This window comes from Dipodomys merriami, unplaced genomic scaffold (genome assembly GCF_024711535.1).
Source record: "Dipodomys merriami isolate MVZ:Mamm:240054 unplaced genomic scaffold, mDipMer1.0.p SCAF_52, whole genome shotgun sequence".
In the NCBI taxonomy this organism is placed as follows: domain Eukaryota; kingdom Metazoa; phylum Chordata; class Mammalia; order Rodentia; family Heteromyidae; genus Dipodomys; species Dipodomys merriami.
In genome coordinates this window covers 6,015,705-6,042,648 of record NW_027206091.1, presented here as the reverse complement: position 1 = coordinate 6,042,648, position 26,944 = coordinate 6,015,705, and the positions used below count along the sequence as shown (strand labels likewise).

General features: G+C 54.2%; 3 protein-coding genes across 5 annotated transcripts in view; all 3 read right to left on the bottom strand.

The window, feature by feature from the left end:
• Positions 1 to 2,224: 2,224 nt before the first annotated feature.
• On the bottom strand, positions 2,225 to 5,966 carry LOC138811279 (major allergen I polypeptide chain 2-like). Its single transcript, XM_069999014.1, has 4 exons — positions 5,909 to 5,966; positions 5,221 to 5,402; positions 3,830 to 3,854; positions 2,225 to 2,328 (listed from the first exon to the last, which is right to left on the bottom strand). Exons 1-4 carry the CDS (start codon positions 5,964 to 5,966, stop codon positions 2,225 to 2,227), a joined length of 369 nt encoding a protein of 122 aa, XP_069855115.1.
• A 6,669-nt stretch (positions 5,967 to 12,635) lies between these two features.
• Wtip (WT1 interacting protein) lies at positions 12,636 to 22,586 on the bottom strand. Its single transcript, XM_069999045.1, has 8 exons — positions 21,962 to 22,586; positions 20,583 to 20,684; positions 17,728 to 17,795; positions 17,570 to 17,632; positions 17,318 to 17,448; positions 16,041 to 16,092; positions 14,668 to 14,736; positions 12,636 to 13,776 (listed from the first exon to the last, which is right to left on the bottom strand). Exons 1-8 carry the CDS (start codon positions 22,524 to 22,526, stop codon positions 13,636 to 13,638), a joined length of 1,191 nt encoding a protein of 396 aa, XP_069855146.1. The 5' UTR covers positions 22,527 to 22,586; the 3' UTR covers positions 12,636 to 13,635.
• Positions 22,587 to 25,938: 3,352 nt separating this feature from the next.
• The window catches only part of Uba2 (ubiquitin like modifier activating enzyme 2), a 31,595-nt gene continuing 30,589 nt past the window's right edge, over positions 25,939 to 26,944 (bottom strand). For 2 of the 3 annotated variants that reach the window (XM_069998583.1, XM_069998585.1), the window contains exon 17: positions 26,145 to 26,940. In XM_069998583.1, coding sequence (XP_069854684.1) covers positions 26,765 to 26,940 — 176 coding nt within the window. In that variant the 3' untranslated portion in view covers positions 26,145 to 26,764. The other variant, XM_069998584.1, reaches the window with a different exon arrangement.

The following is a 26,944-nucleotide window of genomic DNA, read 5'->3' as shown; positions in this document are numbered from 1 at the left end:
GGGCCCTCAGACCCCTCTGCGGCTCTCACCTGGGTTTTTCTCAGGCCCTTTTACTTCCTGCAGTGTCTGGCATGGCTCTGGCCCCTTCTTTCAGGTCCCTGTGAACGTGCTGGGGTTCACCATGAGGTTCCCTAGGAGCCCTCAGACCCTTGCGATGAGAGGCTCAGGATGCCCCGAGGTGACCACCCGTGGGGAATGGCATCCTCCAGTTTGCACTTGCTGTCACCATTGTCTGAAGGCTGGCACTCAGAAGCAAAGCAGTTTGCGGAGCCCCTTGTGCTGGAGGCGGCCGAGCACCCTGCCTGCACCACCACATAAGGCAGAAAAGGACCCACAAGCCCAAGTACATGGGGGGGGCTCACCCCAAAACTTAGTTCCTGGAGGACAGCAGCAGGAATCCCTTCTCAGGGCCCTGCTCCCATCCACCTTCCCCTTTGGCTCCTCCGTGCATGGCACCACCTGACCACTGGGGGGCGCGCTCTAGTTGAAGAGCAGAGGAGACTTCACCTTGACCCAATGGGATGACTGAACCTAGGACTCAGGCCTGAGCTCACCCATATCCACACACACACAGCCCACACACACACAATGTCACCTGCTTCCTCTTAACAAGGGCATGAGAAATTTTGAGCATGTAGTGATCTTGCTTCCCAAGAATTTTCTAATTTGAGAATTCTGTGGGGGCTGGGAAGGTGATTCAGTGGTAGAGCACTTGCCTTGCATGCATGAGGCCCTGGGTTCGATTCCTCAGCACCACGAAAGCAAAAGGTAAAAAGCTGGAAGTGGCGCTGTGGCTCAAGTGGTAGAGTGCAAGGCTTGAACAGTGCCCAGCAGGGACAGTGCCCAGGCCCAGTGTTCAGGCCCCAGGACCAGGTCCCCCCTCCCCCAATACAAGAAAAATATTGTGTGTCTGTGTGTGAGAAACCTGCAGGTTGAACTGAGGGCTTAAGTCCTGTCCCTGAGCTTTTTTTCCTCAAAGCTGGTGCTCTACCACTTGAGTTCAAGTTCCACTTCCAGGTTTTGGTGCTTAATTGGCGATTAGTCTCTTGTTCTTTCTTTTCTATGCTGGGTTTGAACCCTGATCCTCATAAATCCGCCTCCTTTATAATTCGGATTACAGGAATGGGGCAGGAGAAACCAGCTAAAATGCTAGATTTTCATAAATATGTTAATATATTAATTATACTTAAATTACTTAAGCTATATTTTCATTCTTTGTTTTACTTTTATATGGAATTAATCAAAGGGGAATGCTCACAAGATCAAAGGGTTTTGAGATCTGAATCAATCACGGTCTGACTTGCTCTTTTGCCAGAACCAGGGCTTGAGTTGTCTTTTTTCATGTTCTGCTGTTTCTCTACCACTTGAGCCACAGCTACAGGTTAAAATTCACTGATGGACAGTAGAGTACACAAGGTGCAAATGACTTTACACCCTTGGTGAGGCCAATCTGGGCAGCAAATTCTCCCTGGAGGTTCACTGCTTATGAGCCACAGCTGCCAAAGTAACCATTCAGGAAATATCATCTGAACACCTGCTCTTCCCTATCAAGAAATCCTGATCCAGCCAGGTTTCAGGGACTAACATCTGTAATCTTAGTGACTCAAGTGGTTAAGATCCAGAGGATCGTGGGCCAGAAAAGTCCAAAAGGGGCTGGGAAGGTGGCTCAGTGGTAGAGCGCTTGCATGAGGCCCTGGGTTCGATTCCTCAGCACCACATAAGCAAAAAGAAAAAAAAAAAAAGCCATAAGTGGCGCTGTGGCTCAAGAGGTAGAGCGCTAGCCTTGAGCTGAAGAGCTGAGGGACAGCGCCCAGGCCCAGAGTTCAGGTCCCACACCCTCCAAAAAAATTTTTATGAAAATGCAACGAAGTGATTGTTCCGCATGTCCTGTGCGCGCGCGCACTCAGTGCTGGGACTCGGTCCGGCTGTCTCGGGCTGTCGCGCTGCAGCCTGGCGCTCCACCAGCAGAGCCGCAGCTCCGCGCGCAGCATCCGGCGGCTCCCTGGCGGCCTCCTCTCGCGGCCTCTCCCGCAGGCTCACTGCGCAGCGGGGCCTCAGCGCTCGGCCTCCTGCGGAGCTGATCGCGGCGCGAGCGGCCGGCCCGACGCGGGTGCGGCACGCGGGCTAACGCCGGGGTCTGTCGCGCAGTCTCCAGGGCCTTCCCGGGCCCGCTGACCTCTGACCCTCGCGGTCTCACGGGGCCGCCGCCCCCTCCGCGCCGCGGTCACCTTCGCCCCGCCCCGCCCGCGGGCGCAGCATCCGGGACCCCGGGCCAATCCTCGTCTGACGCCGCGGCCGGCGCCGGGTCTCCGTGGCGGGGCTGCGGGCCTGGACGCGGGGGCCGCACAGGTGCCGCTGAGGCCGCACTCACAGACACGAGCGCCTCTCCAGACGCCGGCCGCGCTCCCCGCGCCCCGCCTCGCCGTGACGCCACCCGAGCCCGCGCCTCCACGACTCCCCTCTCACCTCCCGGCTCCCAGAACCTGCAGCGCGGAAGCCGCACGGACGCCGACCCACGCCCCGCCCACACACCCGCGGCACCAAGCCGGAAGCCCCGCCCTCACTCCAGCTCCAATCGGTTCTTTTGCGCCGCCACTCGGCGCAGAGGTATCTGGGTAATGTAGTTTTCCCTCTGAGCAACGTCTATCCCGTGCGGACTGCATCCCTGGTGTAGCTTAGCACGTGGGACTCGCTGAGCCCTTGGGCAGGAAGTGGGCTATTGTGTGAACAGTCCTTGCTGCGGACATGTAGCTTTGTCTTTTGGGTACTGGTTTCATCTCTTTGGGACATGCACCCAGGAGTGAGATGTGTGCTCTATTTGTACTAAAATCTGCATTTTAAGGAACCCCCAGATTGTTTTCCCCCTATGGGTCTGAAAGATCGACCCCCTGTGGGGCAGGCACATGCTGGGGAAGGGGTTACATTTCTGACCCATAAATGTGTGTGTGTGGCTGGGGTGGTTGGGTGGGTGGGGGTAGGGGCGAAATTAAGGAAATGAGAATCAGGCCACCAGCGGCCCTACCATTTGAACCACGCTTCCAGCCCTACTATATATTTTGCTGGTTGTTTTGGAGACAGTGTCTCATAGACTTCCCCCTTAGATTGGTTTGAATCTTGATTCTCAGCATCAGAGCTTCCCAAGTGTTTAGGACTGCAGGCAAGAGCCACCAGCAAGGCCCTTGTGCCTTCAGTGTGTTGCACTGTTTTCTCCTAGCTTCTCCATATTAATAGAGCATACCTGGCATCTGTATGTGAAGGCCTGGCTTATTTTACTTAACAATCATGATTTCCCTCTCCATCAATTTGCTAGCAATGACATAATTTCATTCTTGACATCTGGCAGGTGAAGCCTGTGTGTGCATGTGGGTGTGTAAAAGCACACACACATGTGTGTATACATATATGTGTATTGTATGCATATGTATCTCATTTAGTCTGCAAACAGCCCCCATTTTATACCATCTGAGAGATGACATGGCTGTGGCCAACAGCACATAGCTACTCAGTGGCAGGGTCTAGAGTCACCCTGATTCCCCTGATGCTAGACCCTATGCTGAGTAGCCATGTGTGTCACATCCCAAGATTTCCTGTCAGGCCCCGCACGCAGCCCACACAGCAGGCAGACAGCAGGCACACGGAGCTAGGCTGCCTGGGTTTATTCAGACACAGGAGTCAAATCGGCCATGGGTGGACACAGGTATCTGGAGTCCAGTGCATTGCGGTGGAGTCCATCATGACTGGGTGGTTGGTCAGGCACCAGTGCCAAAAGACTCAGCCCACTAAGACTCAATAACATTGTGAACAAGCAAATTTAAATAAAACAACGTACAGTCTGGGCTGGTGGTGATGGTGCTCTGAAAAAGAGAAACGGGTGTGGGGGGAGGGCAGGGATGGAGGAGCTGTACATGCTGGAACTCTGGCAGGACTAGCCAGTGCCCCCAGGATCACCCAGCCCCCTCACCCCCAGTGATTCAGCCCCATCACAGCAGGAAATTCTAGCTCACAGTGTACCTGCCCCAGCAGGGACCAGAGGGCACACATAACTATCAAGTTGGAATGTGCACAGTTTTCCCCAGTCAGGGAGAAAGAGCTGAGTAGGTTCTGGAGGACATGGGGGCAGGGGGCAGTTGAGTCTGGGTTTGTGGAAAATCTCCTGTAGCTGATGGTATCTGTCAGGTGTGTGGGGTATGAACATGTTCTAAACACACACATGTAAGCCAGGTGCCAGTGGCTCATGCCAGTAATCCTAGCTCCTCTGGAGGCTGAGATCTGAGGATTGAGGTTAGAAGCCAGCCTGGGCAGAAAACTCCCCCTGAGACTTTTCTCTCCAATTAACCACTAACAAAACTGGAAGTGGCTCCTGGCTTAAGGGGTAGAGCGCTGCCTGGAGCACAAAGAGGCACAAGGATAGTGTAAGGGCCCTGAGTTCATGACCCACAACAGACAAACAAATTCAAATAAAAAAACCCACTCGTGTATGAGTGTTATAAACAGCCTCAGGCACCCTGTGGGCCTTTACTAGTTCAAGAAATTTCTTATAGCTGGGTGCCCTGAGCTCACGCCTGTCATCCCAGCTACTCAAAAATCTACCATCTGAAGATCAAGATTCAAAGTCAAGCCAGGTTCAGTGGCTCCACCCCATAACCCTAGCTATCAGGAGGCTGAGATCTGAGGATCAAGGTTCATAGCCAGCCCCAGAAGGAATGTCCATGAGTCTTTGTGTGGGGGAGTGTGTGTGTGTGGTGGAGCCTGAACTCTGCATCTGGACACTGTCCCTCAGCTCTTCAGCTCAAGGCTATCGCTCTACCACTTGAACCACAGCACCACTTCCAGCTTTTTGTGCTTATGTGGTGCTAAGGAATTGAACCCAGGGCCTCATGCATGCAAGGCAAGCATGCTACCACTGAGCCACCTTCCCAGTTCCATGGCCATGTCTCCAAATCTCCAATCTTCAGGTCTCATCCTATTAAGTAGCTAGGATGAGAGGTGTGAGCCACCGGTGCCTGGCAGTACTGTCTGATGTTATTCTATTGGCTCATTTTAGGGGAGATTGCCAGGCATGGTAGGAACATGTGGCAGAGCAGGCTGGCCATGCCCCTGTGGTAGTGTCAGCTGTGTGGCTATGGGGGGGTGGGGCAGTGTGCCCAGCTGCACACACTGCTGATGGCTGCTGTATCTGGAGGAAGCCATCTACAGTGTGGCTCTCAGGGAACATGTTACCATGACGACGAAATCCAACAACTTTGCTGTCACTCCGGCCTCATTGTAGCACTCCTGGATCTTCCTGAAGGCCGCCTTCTCCTCCTCCGTGGCACCCACGCCCAACAGGGAGGTGTTTAAGGATCTGGGGTTCCCAAGGAGCAAAGCACCGAAGAATTCAGAAAAAATGGGACAAGCTTGGGCTGGAAACACAGTCAGGAAAGACCTTCCATTAAGTACCCCATCTGTTGGTGGCTCACACCTGTCATCTACCCACTCAGGAGGCTGAGATCTGAAGATGGTGTTTTGAAGCCACACCCCACAGGAAAGTTTGTGAGACTCTGAACTCCACTGAACCACCAAAAAGCTGGAATTAGAGGGAGGTTTGGCCTAAGTAGTAAGTAGAGTGCTAAGCCTTGGGCACAAAGATCTCCAAGGTACCACCAGAAAACTGGGAATGGCTCAGAGTCATAGGAAACTAACCTTGAGCAGAATAACTTCGGGATGGCGCCTAGGCCCTAAGTTCAGGCACCATGACTATTCCCCAAGTCCCAAATCCCCTCCCATTGGAGGCTCAGAGCTTTGAGGTTTCCTCAGGACTCTGGGCAGGGTCCTCCCAACCATCCCCTCCATCTGTCCCTAGATACAGCTTGGAGAGGCCTGTGGAAGGATCCAGAAAGCCATCTGCCCTCCCTCCTACCTCTCCCACCTGACTGGAAGCCCAGGTCCAACAAGAGCAAGGCCAGCACAAGCAGTGTCTGCTTCATGGCTCCCCTGCTGGAGGATGAGCTCAAGGCAGGGTTTCTGCAGCTTTTAAACCTCTGCACCCCACCCACCCCCTGCCCAGCCCTCACCTCCCTGCTGATCCCCACTGCCTAAGGGCCAGGCCCTCCTGAGTCCCCAAGTGGGCCCTGGGCCCAGGGAGTGGGGTGAGTAAACACAGGAAGTCCCTCCCACCAGGAAGCAAATGGCAGAGATGTTTATCCCTATGCTGTGTCCCTCTGGGGAAAAACCTGGTCTGACCCTTTGCCAAAAGAGCTATAACTGCTGACCTTATTCAGTGCATCCATTCGGAATCCAATGTCCGGTCACAGCCCCCAAAAATTATCCATGCTTCCTGACCACATCCTTCCCCTGGCCTCCATGGCAGAGAGTCCCCCAAACCAGGAAGTGGAGCCGAAAATCACCCGGAAAACTGGTGGTGTCTCAGCTCAGACCTTGGGACACAGGTGTGGGCACGAACTCAACAGATCTTTTGGACACCTTTGCTGCGGCCAGGTCCAGCCTGGGCCTCTCCCACAGCAGGTGACACCATGCTAGGGCCCTGATTTCCCCTCCTTTCAAGGGAGGGGGCTCTTAGTGGGGCTCTGGAGGCTGGCAAGGTCCTCATTCACCCACCCAGCTCCCTCTCACTCCCAAAGGGACAAATTCCTGGAATACTTTTTTTTTTTTTTTTTTTTTTGTCAGTCATGGGGCCTGAACTCTGGGCCTGGGTGCTGTCCCTCAGCTCTTCAGCTCAAGGCGAGCGCTCTACCCCTTGATCCACAGTGCCACTTCCGGCTTTTTCTGCTTATGTGGTGCTGAGGAATTGAACCCAGAGCCTCATGAATGCAAGGCAAGCGCTCTACCACTGAGAAGCCTTCCCAGCCCCATCTGGCTTTTTCTGTGTATGTGGTACTGAGGAATCGAACCCAGGGCTTCATGAGTGCTAGGCAAGCACACTACCAGGGAGCCACACTCCCAGCCACTGTCTTGATGTCCTGGGGCATGAACTCAGGGTTTTGCTGTTCTGCCTGAGCTTTCTTGTTCTCAGGCTGGTGCTCTATCATTTTTGGTGCTCTGTTTCTGGTTTTTAAATGATGAAGTGGAGATAAGTCTCATGGATGTTCCTGCTCAAGATGGCTTCAAACCTCTGCACTCAGATCTCTGCCTCCTGATTAGCTAGGATGACAGGCATGAGTCCTGGGTGGCAGGTGCCTGCCTACCATGCAGGAGGGCCGAGATCTGTCCCACAGCACCCAGGAAGCAATGACAAGCGCTTTGGGCCACCTGCTCCTGGGCCAGACCTCAAGGGACCCAGGCCAAGAACAGTGAAGACCAAGTGTCACAGCTCTCAGGACATGGAGGGTCAGAGCTGCCCCTAGGACCTGGCAGTGGCTTCAGGAGATCCCGGATGAACATCCTGTTTAGCCTGAGTTTGTCTTCTTTAAAAAAGAAAAATTGTGCCAGGCCTGGGAGGATGGCTCAAGTGGTAGAGAGCTCGCCTTGAGCTGAAGAGCTGAGGGACAGTGCCCAGGCCCAGAGTTCAAGTCCCAGGACCAACAAAAAGAAAAGAAAGAAAAAACAAAAAAGGAATGAAACAAAAAGAAAAGTAGTTGCCGTACATGGAGGTCGCTTCTAGTTACTCAGGACGCTGAAATCTGAGGATTGAGGGTCAAAGACAACCCAGGTAGGAAAGTGCATGAGACTCTTTTTGTGTTGTCAGTCCTGGGGCTTGGTCCCCCAGAGCCCCCCGGCCCTGTCTGAGCTTTTCCGCTCAAGGCTAGTGCTCCAGCACTTTGAGCCACAGCTCCCATGCCAGTTTTCTGATGGGTTCATTGGAGGTAAGAGGCTCAGACTTCCTTGCCTAGGCTGGCTTTGAACGAGGATCCCCAGATTCCAGCCTCCAGGGTAGCCAGGATGATAGATGTGAGCCACTCCACACTCAGCTTGGTGAGACTCTTGTGTGTGTGTGTGTGTGTGTGTGTGTGTTGTGGGACTTGAACTCTGGGCCTACGCTGTCAGCTCTTCAGCTCAAGGCGAGTGCTCTACCACTTGAGCCACAGCACCACTTCTTGTTTTCTGGTGGTTAATCGGTGATGAGTCTCATGTACTTTCCTGCTCTGGTTGGCTTTGAACTGTGACCATCAGATCTCAGCCTCCTGAGTAGCTAGGATGACAAGCATGAGTCACTAGCACCCAGTTGAATCCTCTTCTTACAGAGGAAGGATCTCAGGTCCAGGAAGGTCCACTCAGGTCCCGGTAGCATGATATGCTCTGCCCACTGCTAGAGACACAAAATGCTGTGCACGTATGCGTCTGTCTCTGTCCCTCTCTGAGCCTCTTAAGTGAAGTAGCACCTATCTGCAGGGCTGTGGTGAGGCCCACAAAGGAATAGGTAAAGCCAGGTGCTGGGTAGTGGGTATCTGTAATCCAAGCTACTCACGAGGCTGAGACTGAGGATCCCAATTTGAAGCTGGCCTGAGCAGGAAAGTCTAGAAGACTCTGATCTCCAACTAACCACCACCACGACCACCACCACCACCACCAAGCCATAATGTTAGCTGGGGCTCCATTGGTAGACAGAGCTCTATCCTTGAGAACAAAGCTGAGGGACAGCACCCAGGCCTAGAGTTCAAGTCCCAGGACCACCCTGACCCCTAAAAGAAAAAGTGTGAGATGACAGAGAAAGAGCAGAGGGCAAAGTTCAAAGTGCAGAACCCAGACATCAACTGTCAGTGTGCCTCAGTTTATCCTAAAAGAAGAGTCTCGAGGGCCCTCAGACCCCTCTGCGGCTCTCACCTGGGTTTTTCTCAGGCCCTTTTACCTCCTGCAGTGTCTGGGATGGCTCTGGCCCCCTCTTTCAGGTCCCTGTGAATGTGCTGGGGTTCACCATGAGGCTCCCTAGGAGCCCTCAGACCCTTGCGATGAGAGGCTCAGGAGGCCCGGGGTGACCACGGTGGGGGATGGGAGCGTGCATCCCCCAGTTTGCACTTGCTGTCACCAACGTCCAGAGGCTGGCACTCAGAAGCAAAGCAGTTTGCGGAGCCCCTTGTGCTGGATACGGGCAGAAAAGAACCCACAAGCCCAAGTACATGGAGGGGGGCTCACCCCAAAACTTAGTTCCTGGAGGACAGCAGCAGGTCCTTCTCAGGGCCCTGCTCCCATCCACCTTCCCCTTTGGCTCCTCCGTGCATGCCACCACCTGACCACTAGGGGACGGTGTCTAGTTCAACAGCAGAGGAGACTCACCTTGACCAAGTGAAGCCTGAACCCAGGACTCAGGCCTTAAATTCAAGCCCCAGGACCAGCTCACCCATATCCACACCCACACACAGCCCACAAAGTCACCTGCTTCCTCTTAACAAGGGCATGAAAAATTTTGAGCTTGTAGTGATAATCTACTTCCCAAGAGCTTTCCAATTTATTTATTTATTGAGGTCGGTCGTGGGGCCTGAACTCTTGGCCTGGGCGCTGTCCTTGAGCTCTTCAGCTCAAGTCTAGCCCTCTACCACTTGGGCCACAGCGCCACTCCTGGCTTTTTCTGTTTATGTGGTGCTGAGGAATCAAACCCAGGGCCTCATGCATGTGAGGCAAGTGCTCTACCACTGAGCCACCTTCCCAGGCCCTGGTTTTCTAATTTAAAAAAACTGCAGTTGTATAAAATGTTTCTAACTAGAAAAATAAAAAAGTCAAAATTGTAGTTTGTGTGTTTGCATGCACACACACTTGCCAGTCCTGGGGCTTGAACTCAGGACCTGGGTGCTATTCCTAAGTTTTTGTGCTCAAGGCTGGTGCTCTACCACTTTGAGCCACACCTACACTTCCCTTGGAGATAAGTCTCACAGTCTTCTCTGCCTGGACTGGCTTCCATCCATGATCCTCAGATCTCAGCCTCCTGCGTAGTGGAGACGATAGGCGTGAGCTGACAGCGCTCTGCTGGGGGGTACATTTTAGATCCAATCCTGATCCATCCACACCCATTCCCTTGGGGAACGCCAGGGTCACCAGCCTCACTTTGCCCCCACTTCTCATTGGCCCAGGTAGACCTCTTGTCCTCTATTGAACATTCTCTACTCCCTGGGGCAACAGAAAGCGGTGGAGGGGGGTGGTTAGGCCCAGTCTAAACCTCAGAGCCCCCAAGTCCTGGCTGAGCCCCACACACAGCCTCAGCCTGGGGTGGCAACACTCTGCTGTGGGCCAGGCCGAGGGCCACAGCGCCACCTGCAGGGCGTCCATGGGCACATGCAGCCTGCTCAGGTCAAAGATGCAAGGTCCAAGCCAAAGTGGGAAGGCATGGGAAGGCTTTGCACCCAATGCTGCTGTGGCCCCAGGGCTGACAGCAGACAGGGAGTGAACCAGCCGTCGTCTAGAGGTGTGTGTGTGTGTGTGTGTGTGTGTGTGTGTGTGTGTGTGTGTGTGTGTGTGTGTGTGTGTGTGTGTGTGTGTGTGTGTGTGTGTGTGTGTGTGTGTGTGTGTGTGTGTGTGTGTGATCAGGCAGGTAAGGCAGAGTTGGAGCAGTCTTGGGATCATGCTGTGGGTCCAGCAGGTGTGTGTAACACAGGCCACTGTCTGGGGCAGCAGGTGCCCTGGGTGAGTGACAGGTATACAAATGCCCCTTGTCACTCTCGACCCCAGGGCCAGGGGCGTCCCATCGAAGCGTGCCAGCCTGGGATGCTGCTGCCAGTCTCTGGGAAACCTCCAGAAGCTCATCCCCTCAGGGCCATGTTCCTGGCACATCCAGAAAGATCCTGCCCATAATCCTCAGGTGTGTGTAGCGATGTGCAGGGAAGAAGGGAGAGGAGACAAGCACTCCTACCCACCACTCAGAGATTTCTAGACAGTCCTTGGAGTCTCCAAGAACCAGAACCCAGTGCTGTAGACTGGGAGATGCCATAGCCCGAGGCTCTGGACCCAGATTCCCGGGTCTCCTCCCTCTGCAAGACCCCATCATGCCCTGTCAAGACACCTGCAGATGTCAGGCCTGGGCACTTGCCCTGATGGCAGCGCCTCGAGGCTGTGCTTCGTAGGTCAAGGGCCACCTGGCCCTCCCTGCTGCCCTGCCCCCCACCTGTGCCCCCAGGTCCCAACAGGTCTCTCTGGGAGCCCTCTCCAGTCCTCACAGGGGGGAGGGAGCCCCCCCAGGCTGTCTCCTGGCTGGTTAAGAGGCTGCCACTGAAAAGCCATAGCCATAGTGTGCTGCTGGCTCACACCTGTAATCTCAGATACTCAGGAGGCTGAGATCTCAGGATTGAGGTCTGAAGCCTGGCCAGGCAGGAAAATCCATGAGACTCATCTGCAATGAACCACCAAAAAGCCAGAAGAGGGTGGAGTTGTGGCTCAAGTGGTAGAGTGCTAGCCTTGAGCAAAAGTAAATGTTCAGAGATAACACCCAGGCCCTGAGTGGAAGCCCTAGTACTGGCATGAAAAAAAAAAAAAAAAGAAAAGAAAAAAGAAAAAGCCATGTTTGTTTTCTTTTCTTTCCAGTCCTGGGGCTTGAACTCGGCCTGGGCACTGTCCCTGAGCTTCTTGCTCAAGGCTAGCACTCTACCACTTGAGCCACAGCGACACTTCTAGCTTTTTCTGTGACTCATGGGAGGTAAGAATCTCATGGACTTTCTTGCCTGGGATGGCTTCAAATTGTGATCCTCAGATCTCAGCCTCCTGAGTAGCTAGGACAGGTGTGAACCGCCAGCAAGGTTGGGTTTTACTCAGAGAGAACGTCTTAGCTAGCATCCCATCACGGACCCTGTGCCGCTCAATCCCTCCTTGGTTGCCAGTGGGGCAGCTGCTGACCCCAGTTCCTCCCTCCTGGGGCCTGTAGGACTCCAGCCCCTCCCAGGTCCAAACCATGTGCAATCTTCCCCTTTGCCCCTCCGGAGAGGCCTACCTACGTCCCGATTCGCCTGAAGTTCTGAGAACTCTAGTCTGAGCGTCCTAGGGAGAGTCAGCACCAGCCTCTGCCATCCTGGGGCTCTGAGGGCACCCCAAGGCCAAGAAAGAGCCAGGTCCTCTTCCAAGGCCCATGCAGGGGCGCACGCATATGAACATGCAGGTACCACGGGCATGAACACGCATGCGCACACCTGCCCGGGCCTTCCTTTGGGTGAGCTGGGCCTCAATGCAATGGCCGACGCCCAGAAGCCACGCAAACACTTCCAAGGTGCCTGGGTCTGGAGCACCCGCCTTTCAAGAGGTTAAGGGAAGGCCTCTGGGCTCTGTTGGGCTCCTGCACAGGTTCACTTCCCTTCCCTTCTCCCTAGAGCTTCTCAGCCTTTCTTCCAGCATCCTCTAAGAAACCCAGTCTCCCTCTTTTTGTGCTGGTCCTGGGGCTTAAACTCAGGGCCTGGGCGCTGACCCTGAGCTTTGTCACTCAAGGCTGGCGCTCTACCACCTGAGCTCAGCTCTACTTCTAGCTTTTTGGTGATTCATTGGAGATAAGTTTCTCATAGACTTTCCTGTCCCAGCTGGCCTTGAATGGTAATCCTCAAATCTCGGCCTCCTGAGTAGCTGGGATTATAGGTGTGAGCCACCATGCTTGGCTTCCACTCATCTTTCAAAAAGGTTATGTACACATAATCTGACTTATGGAATTTTAACTTCCTTGTACTTAACAAAAAAATCATCATCCAGCCCACGCTACCCGACACTCAAGTCAGAAAAGCAGGCCCACACGGTGAGATTTTCAGAGGAATTTATACAAAAATACTTTAAAACTACAACGTTCTTTTCCACCTGAAGTTTAGACATGTGATACACAAATTGGGACATGTATTGTGGAGTCGGCTGTAACTTTAAGAAATAATCAGTTGGGCCCAAATTCTTAGAATGAAAACACGAGTCTTTTAAAGTATAATAAAGATATCCTCAAAGGAAAACCAACCAAAACAACAACAGGAACCCCCCAAAACTTAATTTAAGTCAAACCCCATCATGTTTGTCCTGGGGCGGGAAGCAGTGTGCTGCTCCCACACAGGTGTGTCCTGAGCCAGGCGCACAGGGCGCCCCCTTGTGGCCCCGCTTCACCATGACCAGGGGCTGTCCATCTGCCAAGGAAGGGGGGCTGCCCCGACCCAAGCCAGGATCCAGAAGACCTAGGGGAGACCCCCCCTCAAGGCCATGGCCAATCTCCACAATTTCCCCAGGATGCCTTTCCTCCCCCCCCACGCTGGGAACCTTTCCCACCCACCAATGGGCAAAAAACTAAAAACTCACAAACCTGAGCACCACACCACCACCACCAAACCCTGCTTGGGGGCGAGTGGATTTGGACAAGGCCCCAGGCCTCTTAACTTATGTTATGCCAGTACGGGGGACTTGAACTCAAGATCTCACCCTCTCGTTCCGTGTCTGTCCCCTCCCTCCCAAGGCTGGCTCTCTACCACTTGAACCACACCTCCACTTCTGGCTTTTTTTAGGGGAGGTGGGGGGTGCGAAGTGAGGGGTGGCAGGTCCTGAGGCTTGAACCCTGGGAAGTGCGTGCTGGTGTCTGGCGGCTCCCTGTGTCCAGCGGGAAGGGGTGCTGAGAGGCACAGACGGTGAATAAATAGAAGTAGCTTGGCTCAGGGGTCCAGCCCCTGGGGATGGGACAGCAGCTGGGTGGGAGGAGTGGGTGCGGAGAGGCATGGAAGCAAGCGAGCCACGCGGAGCCCGGGCCACTCGTCCAATCCTGCCCTGTCAGAGCTCAGTGACGCGCGCGGTGGCGGAGGGAAGCAGGCCGGACCCCAGGCGCCGCAGGTGGCACCGGCGGCAGAGCAGGTGGCCCTCCAGTGGGTAGCAGCGCCGTCCATCCTCACCGCTCAGCTGGAGCCTGCAGTCCTAGGGAAGGGCAGGGCGGCCCAGGGTAAGCGGGGAGCGGGCCTGTCATGGATGGGGGAAGCCGGAGCGGCTGGGGAAAGCTTGGCCCCAACCACAGCGGTTGAGTAGTCCAGCCGCACCCAATGGTAGTTATGGTATCAGCCCACAATGTGGCAGTTAAACAAGCCTGATGGCTCAGTGGTAGAGTGCTTGCCTTGCATGCATGAGGCCCTGGGTTCGATTCCTCAGCATCACATAAGCACAAAAAGCCAGAAGTGGCTTTATGGTTCAAGTGGTAGAGCGCTAGCCTTGAGCTGAAGAGCCCAGAGTTCAAGCTCCAGGACCAACCAAAAACAAACACACACAAAAGAAGAAACAAAAACAAACCCAAGCTACTCAGAAGGCTGAGATCCGAGAATCCCAGTTCCAAGCCAAGCATGGGGAAGACAAATCCAAAAGACTCTGATCTTCAGTTAACACCAATAAAGCAAAAAATGGAGATATGGCTCAAAAGCCTTGAGCATCAAAGCTCAGGGAAGCCAGCACCCGTGGCTCACGCCTGTCATCCTAGCTACTCTAGGAGGCTGACATCTGAGGGTCACAGTTCAAAGCCAGCCCGGGCAGGAAAGACTCTTATCTCCAATAAACCACTCAGAAAACCAGAAGTGGCGCTGTGACTTGTGTGGTAGAGTGCTCACCTTGAGCTGAAGAGCTAAGGGACAGAGTGTAAGCCCCACAAACAACAATAACAACAACAACAAAAGCTCAGGGACAGCACCCAGGCCCTGAGTTCCAGTCCCAGGACTAGCACATGCATGCACGCACACTCAGAGCTGGGCTGCGGTGGGTGGGAACATGCGCACAGTGCAGGAGGCGTGCGGTGAGCGGGCCAGCAGGGAGTCCCGGGCTCACCTCGCAGTGGTAACACTCCACGTGGTAGTTTCTGTCCATGGACACCACACGGATGGTGGTCTCACAGCCCTGGAGAGGGAGACAGGACTCACACACAGAAGTGCCCTGGACATGCCAGCCCACAAATCTCTGGACCCAGCCATGATGGGGCTGTGTGCACCCCGATCCGACGTTTCCCTGGATCGCCACAAGCACAAGCAGGGACACACATGTGGTTTACGATACCTCGGGTATGCCGTGCACACAGGTAGGCCCATGCACACGTACACGGTCTCTTGTGCATCACAGGGTGTCATTACACGTGCATTCAAGACCACTGTTAGCAGGACGCTGGTGGCTCAAGCCTGTCATCCTAGCTACTCAGGAGGCTGAGATCTGAGGATCCAGGTTTGAAACCAGACCAGGCAGGAAAGTCCATGAGACTCCTATCGCCAATAAACTACTCAGAAAAAGCCCTATGTGGCGCTGTGGCTCAAGTGGTAGAGCATTAGCTTTGAGCACAAAGAGGCTCAGAGACAGCACCCAAGCCATGATTTCAAGCCCCAGGACTGGAAAAAAAAAAAAAAAAAGACCACTCTTGTGTTGCTGGTGGTTCACACCTGTCATCCTAGCTACTCAGGAGGCTGAGATTTGGAGGATTGAGGTTGAAGCCAGTTGGGGCAGAACAGCCGTCCATGGGCTGGGAAGATGGCTCAGTGGTAGAGCTCTTGCCTTGCATGCACAAGGCCCTGGGTTCGATTCCTCAGCACCACATAGGCACAAAAAGCCGGAAGTAGGGCTGTGGCTCAAGTGGTAGAGCACTAGCCTTGAGCTGAAGAGCTGAGGGACAGCGCCCAGGCCCAGAGTTCAGGGCCCCACGAACAACCAAAAAAAAGAAAAAAAAAAAAGAAAGTTATCTAGAATCTTGCTAATCAACCAGCAAAAAGCCGGAAATAGCTTAGACGGAAGAGAACAACCTTGCACAAAACCAAGCAATCCCCAAACCCAAACCAAACCAAACCAAATCCACACAAGCTCAGGAACAACGCCTACAGCTAGAGTTCCAGCCCCAGGACTGGCACCACAAAGAAAAAGAGCAAAGAGCACTGTCAGCAGGCTGGAGTGAGGACCAGACAGACAGCACGCTGAGACAGCCATCGGACGGCTGCTAAACACATGGCCTTCTTCCTCTGTTCCCCTGGCCTATCCAACCTGGACCGCAGAACTGAACGGGCCCAGGGAGCGGCCTGTGGGGGAGGCATGGGGTGCCCCAGCTGTGTGTGTCAGGAGGGGGGAGACTACATCTCCATGTGACTCCATGTTTGGTGCCGCCTGTTGATCCCTCCCACGGAGGCCCAGGCCCCGCCCACCCTCAGGTGAGCCATGGTCCCTACCTGTGCTGGGAGGATGGGGTGGGCGCACGAGGCACATTTTGGTGCAAATACCCTGAAAGAATAAAAGCAACAACCGCAAGTGACCAGAGGCCAAAGGCACAGGGGTGGTTGTGCCCACAGCAGCCCCCCGGCACGGCCCAGGTGCAGGTCTCTCCTGCCAGTTAAGACAAGGTACGTGGCCCTGGAAAAGTGGCGTCTGTGGAGCTTTCTTGGTATTAAACTTCTACCACGTTCCCTGATTCGCCTCAACACCCGGCGGTCTGGAGGCTGCGGGCTCTGTCAGGCCAGGTCTTTCTATATCCAGTAATTTAATGCCCTCCCCTAATATCCAGACCTGGGTCACCTCAGGCTGAGAGCCTTGCTAGGGCCTGGCTCTACCTGAGTGCCAAAGAACAGATGCCCAGCACTGATTTTTTTTTTTTTTTTTTGTCGGTTGTGGGGCTTGAACTCTGGGCCTGGGCGCTGTCCCTCAGCTCTTCAGCTCAAGGCTAGCGCTCTACCACTTGAGCCACAGCGCCACTTCCGGTTTTCTGGTGGTTTTATTGGAGATAGGAGTCTCACGGTCTCTCCTGCCCGGGCTGGCTTTGAACCGCGATCCTCAGATCTCAGCCTCCTGAGTAGCTAGGATTACAGGCGTGAGCCACCAGCGCCCAGCTTTCCAGCAGTGATTTTTATTTTAAGACAGCCACATAGGGGCTGGGAAGGTGGCTTAGTGGTAGACTGCCTGCCTAGCATGCATGAAGCCCTGGGTTCCATTCCTCAGTACCCCATACACAGAAAGAGCTGGAAGTGGCGCTGTGGCTCAAGGGGTAGAGTGCTAGTCTTGAACAAAAGAAGCTCAGGGAAGTTCAAAAAAGAAGTTCAAAGCCAGTCTGGGAGACCTCTTTTCTCCAGTGATCCAGCAGAAAGTGAGGAGTGGAGGCGTGGCTCAAGTGGTAGAGCACCAGCCTTGAGTGAAAAAGTGATGGGAAAGGGTGCCGCTGGTGGCTCACGCCTCTCATCCTAGCTATTCAGGAGAGACTGAGATCTGAGGATCGTGGTTCGAAGCCAACCCTGGGCAGGAAAGTCGGTGAGACTTTCTTTCCAATCAACCAGCAAAAAGTCAGAAATGATGCTGTGGCTTAAAGTGGTGGAGCGCCAGCCTTGAGCGAAAAAAGCTCAAGGACAGCACCCAGGCCCTGAGTTCAAACCCCAAGACAGACACAAAAGAAAACAAGTACTGGTGGGGGGCCAGCCGGGGTGGGGACGGGGGCCCCTCCTGGGTGCGGGCCACTCACGCGTGATAGTCTCTGACACAGTAGATCTTGTTCTGCACGTCCACCGTGAACGGGACCCCGTCCAGACACTCGTTGCACACGCAGCAGCGGAAGCAGCCGGGGTGGTAAGACTTGCCCAGGGCCTGCAGGATCTGGGGATGGAAGGTGTTCAAGGCTGCCCCTAAAGGGATCCCCAGCAGGCGTGGAGCAGGCGGCAGGGTGGGGTCTGAGGGGCGCTAGCGGGCAGGGGTGGGGGGGGAGGGGAGTGCTCACCATGTCCATGATGAGATGTCCGCACACGCTGCACTTGTCGGCCGTTTGCTGGAACCCAGAGTACTGAGCGGAGGGAATACAGGAAACCGGAAGTTGGGTGCTCCAAAGGTCCCCGGCTCCCACCCGTGGCACAGCCCGAGGGCCCAGCCTGAACTCACCAGGAAGTCCTCCTGGCAGTACACCTTCTCGCCCACGTTGTAGAACGCTTTGCCTCGGAGTCGTCTCCCTGTAAGGGGAAGGGCGGGGGAAGAGAGAATGGGGTCTCTGGTATGTTAGGACCAGGGAAGGCACCTTACAGAACTTCCCTCCAACCGATGAGCTGTGGACTATAGATGTACTTTTCAATTTCTCATACACACACAGACACACACAGACACAGACACAGACACACACACACACACACACACACACACACACACACACACACACGACTTGTACCAACACAAAAAATGGGGGAAAGGGGTGGCAAAAGCTTTAAACAGACTTCAACAAAACAAGATCTATCAATAGTCATGAAGGAAACAATAAGAAAATTCAGTTGGGCGCTGGTGGCTCACATGTCATGCTAGCTACTCAGGAGGCTGAGACCTGAGGATAGCAGTTCAAAGCCAGCCTGGGCAGAAAAGTCTGTGAGGTTCTTTTTTTTTTTTTTTTTTTTTTTTTTTTGGGTCCAGTTGTGGGGCCTGAACTCTGGGCCTGGGCGCTGTCCCTCAGCTCTTCAGCTCAAGGCTAGAGCTCTACCACTTGAGCCACAGCGCCACTTTCGGCTTTTTCTTTTTTGCTTATGTGGTACTGAGGAATCGAACCCAGGGCCTCAGGCATGCAAGGCAAGCGCTCTACCACTGAGCCACCTTCCCAGCCCTGTGAGGTTCTTATCTCCAGTGAACCACCAAAAAAGCTGGAAGTGGAGCTGTGGTTTAAGGGGTAGGGTGCTAGCCTTGAATAAAAAAGCTCAGGGACAGCGGTCAGGTCCTGGGTTCAATGGTCAGGACCAGTGTGTACACACACACATGCACACACACGCGCGTGCACACATACACAAATCAAACTAAAACTTTAAAGTGATAGTAGCTATTGGGGTGACCTATTGAAAAGGCTAAATCCAGTAGCAGCTGTTTGCAGGTACATAGGATAAACCAAATAGCATTTCCAGCGGGACAGGGAGAGAGGATAAGGGTTCTAGGAAAAAAGTTTGGCAGTTTTTTTTTGCAAAGTTAAGCATACATTCACCCTATGAACCAGAAATTCCACTTCTTGGAATTTACTCAAGAGAAATAAAAACAAATATGCACAGAGTGACCTCTCCAGGGATGTCTACAGCAGCACAATCTAGTCTGTACCAACAATTCAGCGGGCTGGGGCGCCGGTGGCTCATGCCTGACATCCTAGCAACTTAGGAGGCTCAGATCTGACGACCATGGTTCGAAGACCAGTCAAGGCAGGAAAGTCCATGAGACATACCACCCTCTCCAACCCCCCAGCTTGTGGGGCTTGAACTCAGGGCCTGAGCGCTGTCCCTCAGCCTCTTTGTGCTCAAAGCTAGTGCTTTACCACTTGAGCTGCAATACCACTTCCTGTTTTTTAGTGGCTAATTGGAGGTAAGAGTCTCATGGGGCCTTTTCTTCTTGGGCTGTCTTCTTGGGCTGTCTTTGAACTGGGATCCTTAGCTCTCAGCCTCCTGAGTAGCTAGGATTATAGGCATTAGCCACAGGTGCTTGGTAATGAAACTATCTCCAATGAATCACCAAAAAAAAAGTGTGAAGTAGAGGTGGGGCTCAAATAGTATAATGCCATCCTTGAGTCAAAAATCTCAGGGACAGTGCCCAGGTCCTGAGTTCAAGCCCCAATACTAGCACACACATTTAATGCAAATAAACCAAATATGTCTGCTTGGGGGCCAGGTCTGGTTTTGTGTTTTGTTTTTAAACTACAGGTGGAAAATCTCAAGTGCAGATTTATCAATATAGTTAAGATTCCTCGGGCTGGGAAGGTGGCTCAGTGGTAGAGCGCTTGCCTTGCATGCCTGAGGCCCTGGGTTCGATTCCTCAGCACCACATAAGCAAAAAGAAAAAAAGCTGGGAGCCGGGCGCCGGTGGCTCACGCCTCTAATCCTAGCTACTCAGGAGGCTGAGATCTGAGGATCTCGGTTCAAAGCCAGCCCGGGCAGGAGAGACCGTGAGACTCCTATCTCCAATAAACCACCAGAAAACTGGAAGTGGCGCTGTAGCTCAAGTGGTAGAGTGCTCGCCTTGAGCTGAAGAGCTGAGGGACAGTGCCCAAGCCCAGAGTTCAAGCCCCACGACTGACAAAAAAAGAAAGAAAGAAAGAAAAAAAGCCGGAAGTGGCGCTGTGGCTCCAGTGGTAGAGCGCTAGCCTTGAGCTGAAGAGCTGAGGGACAGCGCCCAGGCCCAGAGTTCAGGCCCCATGACCGGACAAAAAAAAAAAAAAAAAAGATTCCTCTTACTTTTTCTTCTTGACAACTTTTTTTTTTCATTGTGGGGTTTGAATTCAGGGCTTGGGCTCTATCTAGCACTCAAACACTTTGAGCCACAGCTCTACTTCCGGTTTTCTGGTGGTCCATTGGAGATAAGAGTCTCACAAGCTTTCCTGCTCTGGCTGGCTTTGAACTGCAATCCTCAGAACTCAGCCTCCCGACTAGCTAGGATGACAGATGTGAGGCACCAGCGCCCAGCTTCTTTACCACTTTGCCTAGGTTAAATTATAACATTTGTAGTTGACATTGGTACAAAATAGAGACAGAAGGAACAACTAGAGGAAAGTAGTTTGAAGGTCAGCTTTATGTCCTGAGCAGTAGAGGGCTCCCAGGCCACACCAATTCCCTGCACAGAGGACAGGAAGCAGTGTCTCTCCCCAGGGGTCCCAGGGGTCCCTCCCCGAGAAGGCCACAGGACATTTGCACAGGAAGACCTCAACCAGGTTCCTTCATACCCCAGCCTGAGCCCTGGGTGCCAGGAGATGATGGGGGAAGAGGAGGGGGTTGGGGAGCACCTACCACAGGAGTCACAGATGAAGCAGTCGGTGTGGTAGAGGCTGCCCATAGCCTGGCACGCCTGCCTGGCTCCATAGATACCCAGGCCACACTTGACGCACATGCCTGCGGGAAGGGCGGGACAGAGCGGCGGCTGGCATCTCAAGCTGAGGAGTCAGATGACAGGTGTCATGCTGGCTGGCTTTCCCCAGACACAGGTGCTGCAGGTGCCCGCCGCTGAGGGTTTGGTGCTGCTGTTGTGTGAGGACGAGAAGCACTCGGGACAGCACCTGGAGGTTGACCCTCGGTGTACTGCATGTTTAGTTAGGAACACCGTCCTACAGCCCACACCTCCTGGACTGAAAGAATATTCTTTCTGCTGTCTGTGAACCCAATCTTCAAGAATGGAAATACAGACAGGTCTGTCATCCTAGCTACTCAGGAGGCTGAGATCTGAGGATCTCGGTTCAAAGCCAGCCTGGGCAGGAAAGTCCATGAGACTCTTATCTCCAATCAACCGCTAGAAAACCGGAAGTGGAGCTGTGGCTCAAAGTGGTAGCCCGTTAGCCTGGAGATGAAGAGCTGAGGGACAGCGCCGGGTCTGTCTCCCCCACCCCTGGGCTGTGCCAGCTGCCAGTGGCCATGCAATCTGCCAGGCCATGACCTTTCACCCTGACCACCCCATCCCAAGCACCCCTCCCACAAGCGCACACATGCCCTTCACCCCCGACTTCTTCCATTGAGAACCCACTCTCCCCCGCCCCCCCCCCCACCCACCTGGCCGTCTGGAGCGGCCAGATCCACTGAACGCAAGGAAAGAAACCCACCCAGGCCTCCTCCCCTCGCCCGGACACCCCCAAAACCCTGCTGACCCCTCGAGGGCGGACGGCCTCCCCCCGTCCTGACGACCTGTCCTCTCCTCCCCGGCCCAGCTCTGTCCTGAGGCCCCGGGTCCCCGTTCTTGTCCCATCCTAGTCCCCATCCTCCTGTCCCCGTCCCGTCTAGGTCCCCGTCCTCCTGTTCAAGTCCCGGATCCGTCCCATCTCCATCCCCGACCCGTCCCCATTCCAGTCCCCGTCCTCCGGCTCCCATCCCCGTCCTCCGGCCCCCGTCCTCCCGTCCCCGTCCCCGTCCTCCGCCCCCCCCCCGTTCCCCATCCCCGTCCTCCCGTCCCCCTGTCCCCGTCCTCCCGTCCCCCTGTCCCCGTCCTCCCGTCCCGTCCCCCGTCCTCCCGTCCTCCCGTCCCCCTGTCCCCGTCCTCCCCGTTCCCGTCCCCCCCCCACCGTCCCCGTCCTCCCGTCCTCCCGTCCTCCCGTCCCCCTGTCCCCGTCCTCCCGTCCTCCCGTCCCCCTGTCCCCGTCCTCCCGTCCCCCCGCCCGCGTCCTCCCCGGGCCGGCGCTCACCGAAGAAGTCGTGCGCGCCCTGCGCCCCGAGCGCCCGGCGCAGCTCGCGGGCCAGCGTCTCCAGGCTGCGCTCGGCCGCGCCGGGGGCGGCGTGGCGGGCGGGGGGCGGCGTGGCGGCGGGGCCGGGGCGCTCGGGGGAGCGGGCGGGCGCCGGGGAGGCGGCGGGGGGCGGGAGCGGGGCGTCGGCGCCGGCCGAGCCGCGGGAGCCCAGGCTGGAGGCGCTGGAGCGGGCGCTGCCCCCCGACGGCGGCCCGGGGCCGTGGCGCGGGTCGCCCCGGGCGCAGCGCGGGCTGCCGTGGCGCTGGTCGTAGCCCAGGCTGATGCCGCTGGAGCGGGCGCTGCCGCCGCCGTCCGAGCCCGCCAGGCTGGCCCGGGGACCCCGCTCCGGCCCGGCCTCGCCGCCGGCCTTCCCCCGGCGCCCCGCGGGCGCCTCGTCCCCCGGCGCGGGCCTCGGGCCCCGCCGCCCCCGGTCCGGGGAGTCGTCGCCGCCCGCCTCCGGCTCCCGCAGGCCCAGCCCGGCCAGGAGCAGCGCCGCCTGGTCGGCCGCCGCCCGGGAGCGCTGCATGGCCAGGCCCGCCGCCGGTACTAAGCGCGTCACCTCCGCTTCCCGCCGCTCCGGCCGCGCCGCTGCATGGTGGTCCCGCCCGGGGGGGGGGGGGGGGGAAGCCCGGAGCCTGCGGCCCGGGAGCGCGGAGCCCGCCCCGGGGTCCGGGGCGCGGGGCGGGGCCGGGCGCGGGCGCGGGGCGGGAGGAATGCGCGCGCCCCGGCCGGCCGAGGCGGGGTCGGGACGCGGCGGCGGCGGGGGCCGGAATGCGAGCCCGGCGACGGCGCCGCGGCCTGTGGAATGCGGGGGGCGTGGCGGCGGCCCGCGGAGCCCGGAGGGGGCGGCGGGGGCGCCGGGCCGGCTCGGCGGGCGCCCAGGCCCCCGCGCCACGGCCCGCCACCGGCGCGACCCCACACCCAGCCCTGCGCACCCGCCGCGCCCGTCCGGGCCCAGGGCGCCGCAGGCAGGCGGGGCCCCGCGGGCCCGGGGGTGGCGTGGGCGCGGGACTCCGCTGCGGGCTGGCGCGCGGCCCCTTGAGCCGCTGATCCCGCTCTGGGTCTTGGGTGGTTCACCCGAGGACTTCGCTGCCCAGGCTGGCTTCGAACCTCTAACCCCAGATCTCAGCCTCCACAGGCACCCAGCTTAGGCCCAGCTGGGACCAGCTGCTTGTCTTGAGCCATTGTGGCACTTTGGGCTTTGTGTTCGGTGGTGAACTTCTTTAAAAAGTTAGATTTTGGAGAATAAAGCATCTTAAATTTAAGTTTTTAAACTGGGATTTGTTTTGAATTGGATACAGCGGGGGGAAAAAAGTTCATCCCGTGTTGAATGCAAATAAAAGTATTCCCAGTTTGGAGGTATTTATAAAAATGCCTCTCTAAATATATCCCCTCTAAAAGCAGTTAAGATTTTAGACTAAAGAAAAATGGCCTTCTGATGCAAACAGCCAGTCCTGGTGGCTAATGCCTGTAATCCTAACCACTCAGGAGGCTGAGGTAGGAGGATCATGTGGGAGAGGTCAGCAGGAGGTACCTGTGGAGAATGTCTCAATCATCCATCAGCAAATAAAATACACAGGGGATGCTTTCCATATTTGCAAATTACAACCATGAGAAACATGTAGACATTCATTTCTTCTGTTGCTTTTTTTTTTATGTCTCATCTTTTTATTTATTTATTTAGCCAGACCTGGGTCTTGAACTCAGGGCCTAGGCACTGTCCCTGAGCTTCTTTTGCTCAAGGCTAGCACTCTACCACTTGAGCTACAGCGTCACTTGTAGCTTTTTCTGTTTATGTGGTAATGGGGAATTGAACCCAGGGCTTCATGCACGATAGGCAAGCCCTCTACCACTCAGTCACCTTCCCAGCCCATGTTTGGTTTATTTCTAATTTTTAAATATTTTTATGAATGTGGGGTTGGGAAGGAGGCTCAGTGGTAGAGTGCTTGCCTCGCATGCATGAGGCCCTGGGTTCGATTCCTCAGCACCACATAAGCAGAAAAAGCCAGAAGTGGCGCTGTGGCTCAAGTAGTAGAGCTCTAGCTTTGAGCTGAAGGACAGTGCCCAGGCCCAGAGTTCAGGTCCCTCAACCGACCAAAAAAACCATAACTATATCTTTATCTATATGGATGTTAAAAGCAAGCAAAGTGGCTTAAATCTGCTCAGGCTCCTTGGCCATGGAACAAAGTCACTTTTAAACATATATGCCACACATTTGCAGGGAAATGGATGGAGCTAGGAATCATGTTGAGCGAGGTAAGCCAAGAACGAAGAGACAAACAGTACATGGTCTCCCTGATAAGTGGATGCTAAATCCAAAATGTTAGGTGATACGACAAAACTAACAGGACTTAAGAAACAAAGAACTCCCACTCATCTGGTTGAACCACTACTAAATATCCCCATGCTGCTGATCACATATATGGTATATAACATGTGAGCACCGTTATATATTACAGACTGTGATAGACAATTTGCTCCAGGAAAGTTAGAATGAACTTGTGACTTTAAATAAGCATCATTATTCCACAATACTGTGAATTTCCGGAAATTATGTAATCACTTAATCACAATAAAAAAAAAAAGAACCTCGGGGAAGGGAGGGAGGGAGGGGATGGTAGGGGGAAAACAATGGAGGGGGTAACAATGTTCAAGAGGAAGTATACTCATTACCTCACCCATGTAACTGTAACCCTCTGTATAGTATCTTTACAATAAAAAAATTAAAAAAAAAAACAAAAAAAAAACCATATATGCCACAGATTGGTTATCTTCATTCATAGGACATGAACCAAATACCCAGGCAGCTTCTGAGTGCACTGGTAACCTCATGAGAACAGGAAAGCTCAGAGTTCTCTGGAGGTTTAGACGAACAGGGAACCATCGCATCACGGGTGAGGAACAGTTCATAATCCTGAGTAACTCCCTTTTTTGGCACTTGAACTCAGGGCTGCCTGCTCATTTGTCTTTTTCATTCAAGGCTCTACCACTTGAGCCATGCCTCATTTCCCATTTTTTGGTGGTACATTGGAGATGAGTCTCACTGACTTTGCTGCCTAAGGCTATGAACCATGAGCCTCAGATCTCAGCCTCCTGAGTAGCTAGGATGACAGGCCTGAGCCATCCATGCCCAGCAATGAGTGACTTTGGTCATAGGTAATATTAAATGGAAAACGGTTTTCAAAGCTGGATACCAGAAGAATGAAGCATGTATATACACTGTGTAAACCCAACAGATGTTGATTATGCTCATCTCCCCCTGCATATTAGAAATTAAAAGTTGGAGGCTGGTAGGTGAGGTGTTACTTAGTGCTAAGTGCTCCTAAACCTAAGCCTCTATCCCCAAATGCTATCTCATGAAGCCATGTCCTCAGTATTGTCATTATATCTAAGAAAGTAAATGTATTGCTTCTGTTCCTCTCTCTCCTTTGTTGAAGCGAGCTAGAGTACTGTTGGTGTTAGGTTTTCTTCTGTGCATGCTAGGCCAACTCAGCCCTATGTTTTAGCTCTTCAATCTTTCTCTTAATCTAGAATCTCCTCCCCTTCATAAAAATGGCAGCCCAGCCAGTTCTGTTATAGAATATCACACACTGTGCATTTGTCTCCTGTCTTGGCTGTTGCTATCAACTCCTCATGAAGCATCCCCGCCGCCCCCCCCCCCCTGGGGGCACCTTCGTGCAGCTCTGTCAGTGTGATCTGCCTGGAGAGTTGTTTCCAGAGCGGCTGAACTTGCCACGCATGGAGCTCAATCTTTGGGACGATGCAGGAAAACCCTATGAGGCTGGAAGCCAGCAGCCCTGTCATGTCCCCGCCTCTGGAGACCTGCTGGCACACTGTCTACCCCAGCAGGACCCACTATGAGCAGTCAGGCCTGCTTTGCTGACCAAGCCCCACCTCCCCAAGTTACAAAGATTACGTGAATGAGCAGAGAAGTACTGCAATGTTTATTAAGGGATTTGCTTTTAAAAAAGGAGTCATCTATGACAACAGTGGAGATGTTTCGACCTTCACCCCCGTTCGCAGTTGTTTTTGTGTTGCTGGTGTTCGAACCTTTGGTCTTGTGCAGGAAGAGGCAGGCCAGTGCTAGTCACAGCCCCGCCCTGCAGTCAGACAGGTCGCAGAAACAGGAGCAAGCAGGCCTGGGTAACAAGTATGCAGATACCATTTATTTGGTCCATAAGTACAGAATATTTGTTATTTGAGTTTTACAAAACATCAAATATAAATAACCTGAAACTGTTAACGATACACAAAAACTGGCTCCTGGCAGACATACTAGGCAGTACGAACTGAAAATCTGAGCAAATGAACATTGTTTTACACCAATATACAGAGTGCCAGTTAACATTTAAAAACAAGTGTCAATGCATAGCACTTAATACTTCTTCCGAATCTGTATCAGGTTAAGAGTATGAAAATGATCACATATCTAGGCTAAAAATAAGTCTTCTTCTAGCCAAAAATAAAAGCATAATATTTATAACCAGGTATCAACTTGACTAAGCCACAATATTTTTAACCTGTTACATGATACCTAAGGGTATTTACAGTACAAAGGCGACATGCACTGTGCGGTTCTGTTCCAATGACTTTGAAACTATATTCCTACTTTCCATAGAGCATACTGCAAGGTTTCTAAAGTTCTAGCAAAACGAAGGCTTTCAAAGGGAGCAGAATGTTGCTGCAAGTTGATGTTTCCCCTTTGCAACAGAGGACGAAGCGACCCACCTGGCTGTGCCCAGATGAACTTAGGAAGGCAACTGCTCAGTCTAAGGCGATGACATCATCCAGCTCTTCCGCTGTCTCTACCCGGGACCTCTTTGTGCACACTTTCTCCTCATCCAACTTCCGCTTGCGGGTTCTCTCCTCACCAGCGCCAGTATTATTGGAAGAACCTTCCTCGTCGGAATCAACAATGAGCACATCATCTTGCTCTTGTGCTTA

What these genes read in the sequence shown, in the direction of transcription:
- LOC138811279 (XM_069999014.1), bottom strand. Translation starts at nt 5,966, where the DNA reads ATGAAGCAGACACTGCTTGTGCTGGCCTTGCTCTTGTTGGACCTGGGC. An exon ending in GGACCTGGGCTTCCAGTCAG is followed by an intron (nt 5,403 to 5,908) that starts GTGGGAGAGGTA and finishes CTGTGTTTCCAG; the next exon opens with CCCAAGCTTGTCCCATTTTT. An exon ending in TGTTGGATTTCGTCGTCATG is followed by an intron (nt 3,855 to 5,220) that starts GTAACATGTTCC and finishes TCTCTTTTTCAG; the next exon opens with AGCACCATCACCACCAGCCC.
- Wtip (XM_069999045.1), bottom strand. Translation starts at nt 22,526, where the DNA reads ATGCAGCGCTCCCGGGCGGCGGCCGACCAGGCGGCGCTGCTCCTGGCC. An exon ending in CTTCATCTGTGACTCCTGTG is followed by an intron (nt 17,796 to 20,582) that starts GTAGGTGCTCCC and finishes TTCCCCTTACAG; the next exon opens with GGAGACGACTCCGAGGCAAA. An exon ending in TGTGTCAGAGACTATCACGC is followed by an intron (nt 16,093 to 17,317) that starts GTGAGTGGCCCG and finishes TTATTCTTTCAG; the next exon opens with GGTATTTGCACCAAAATGTG.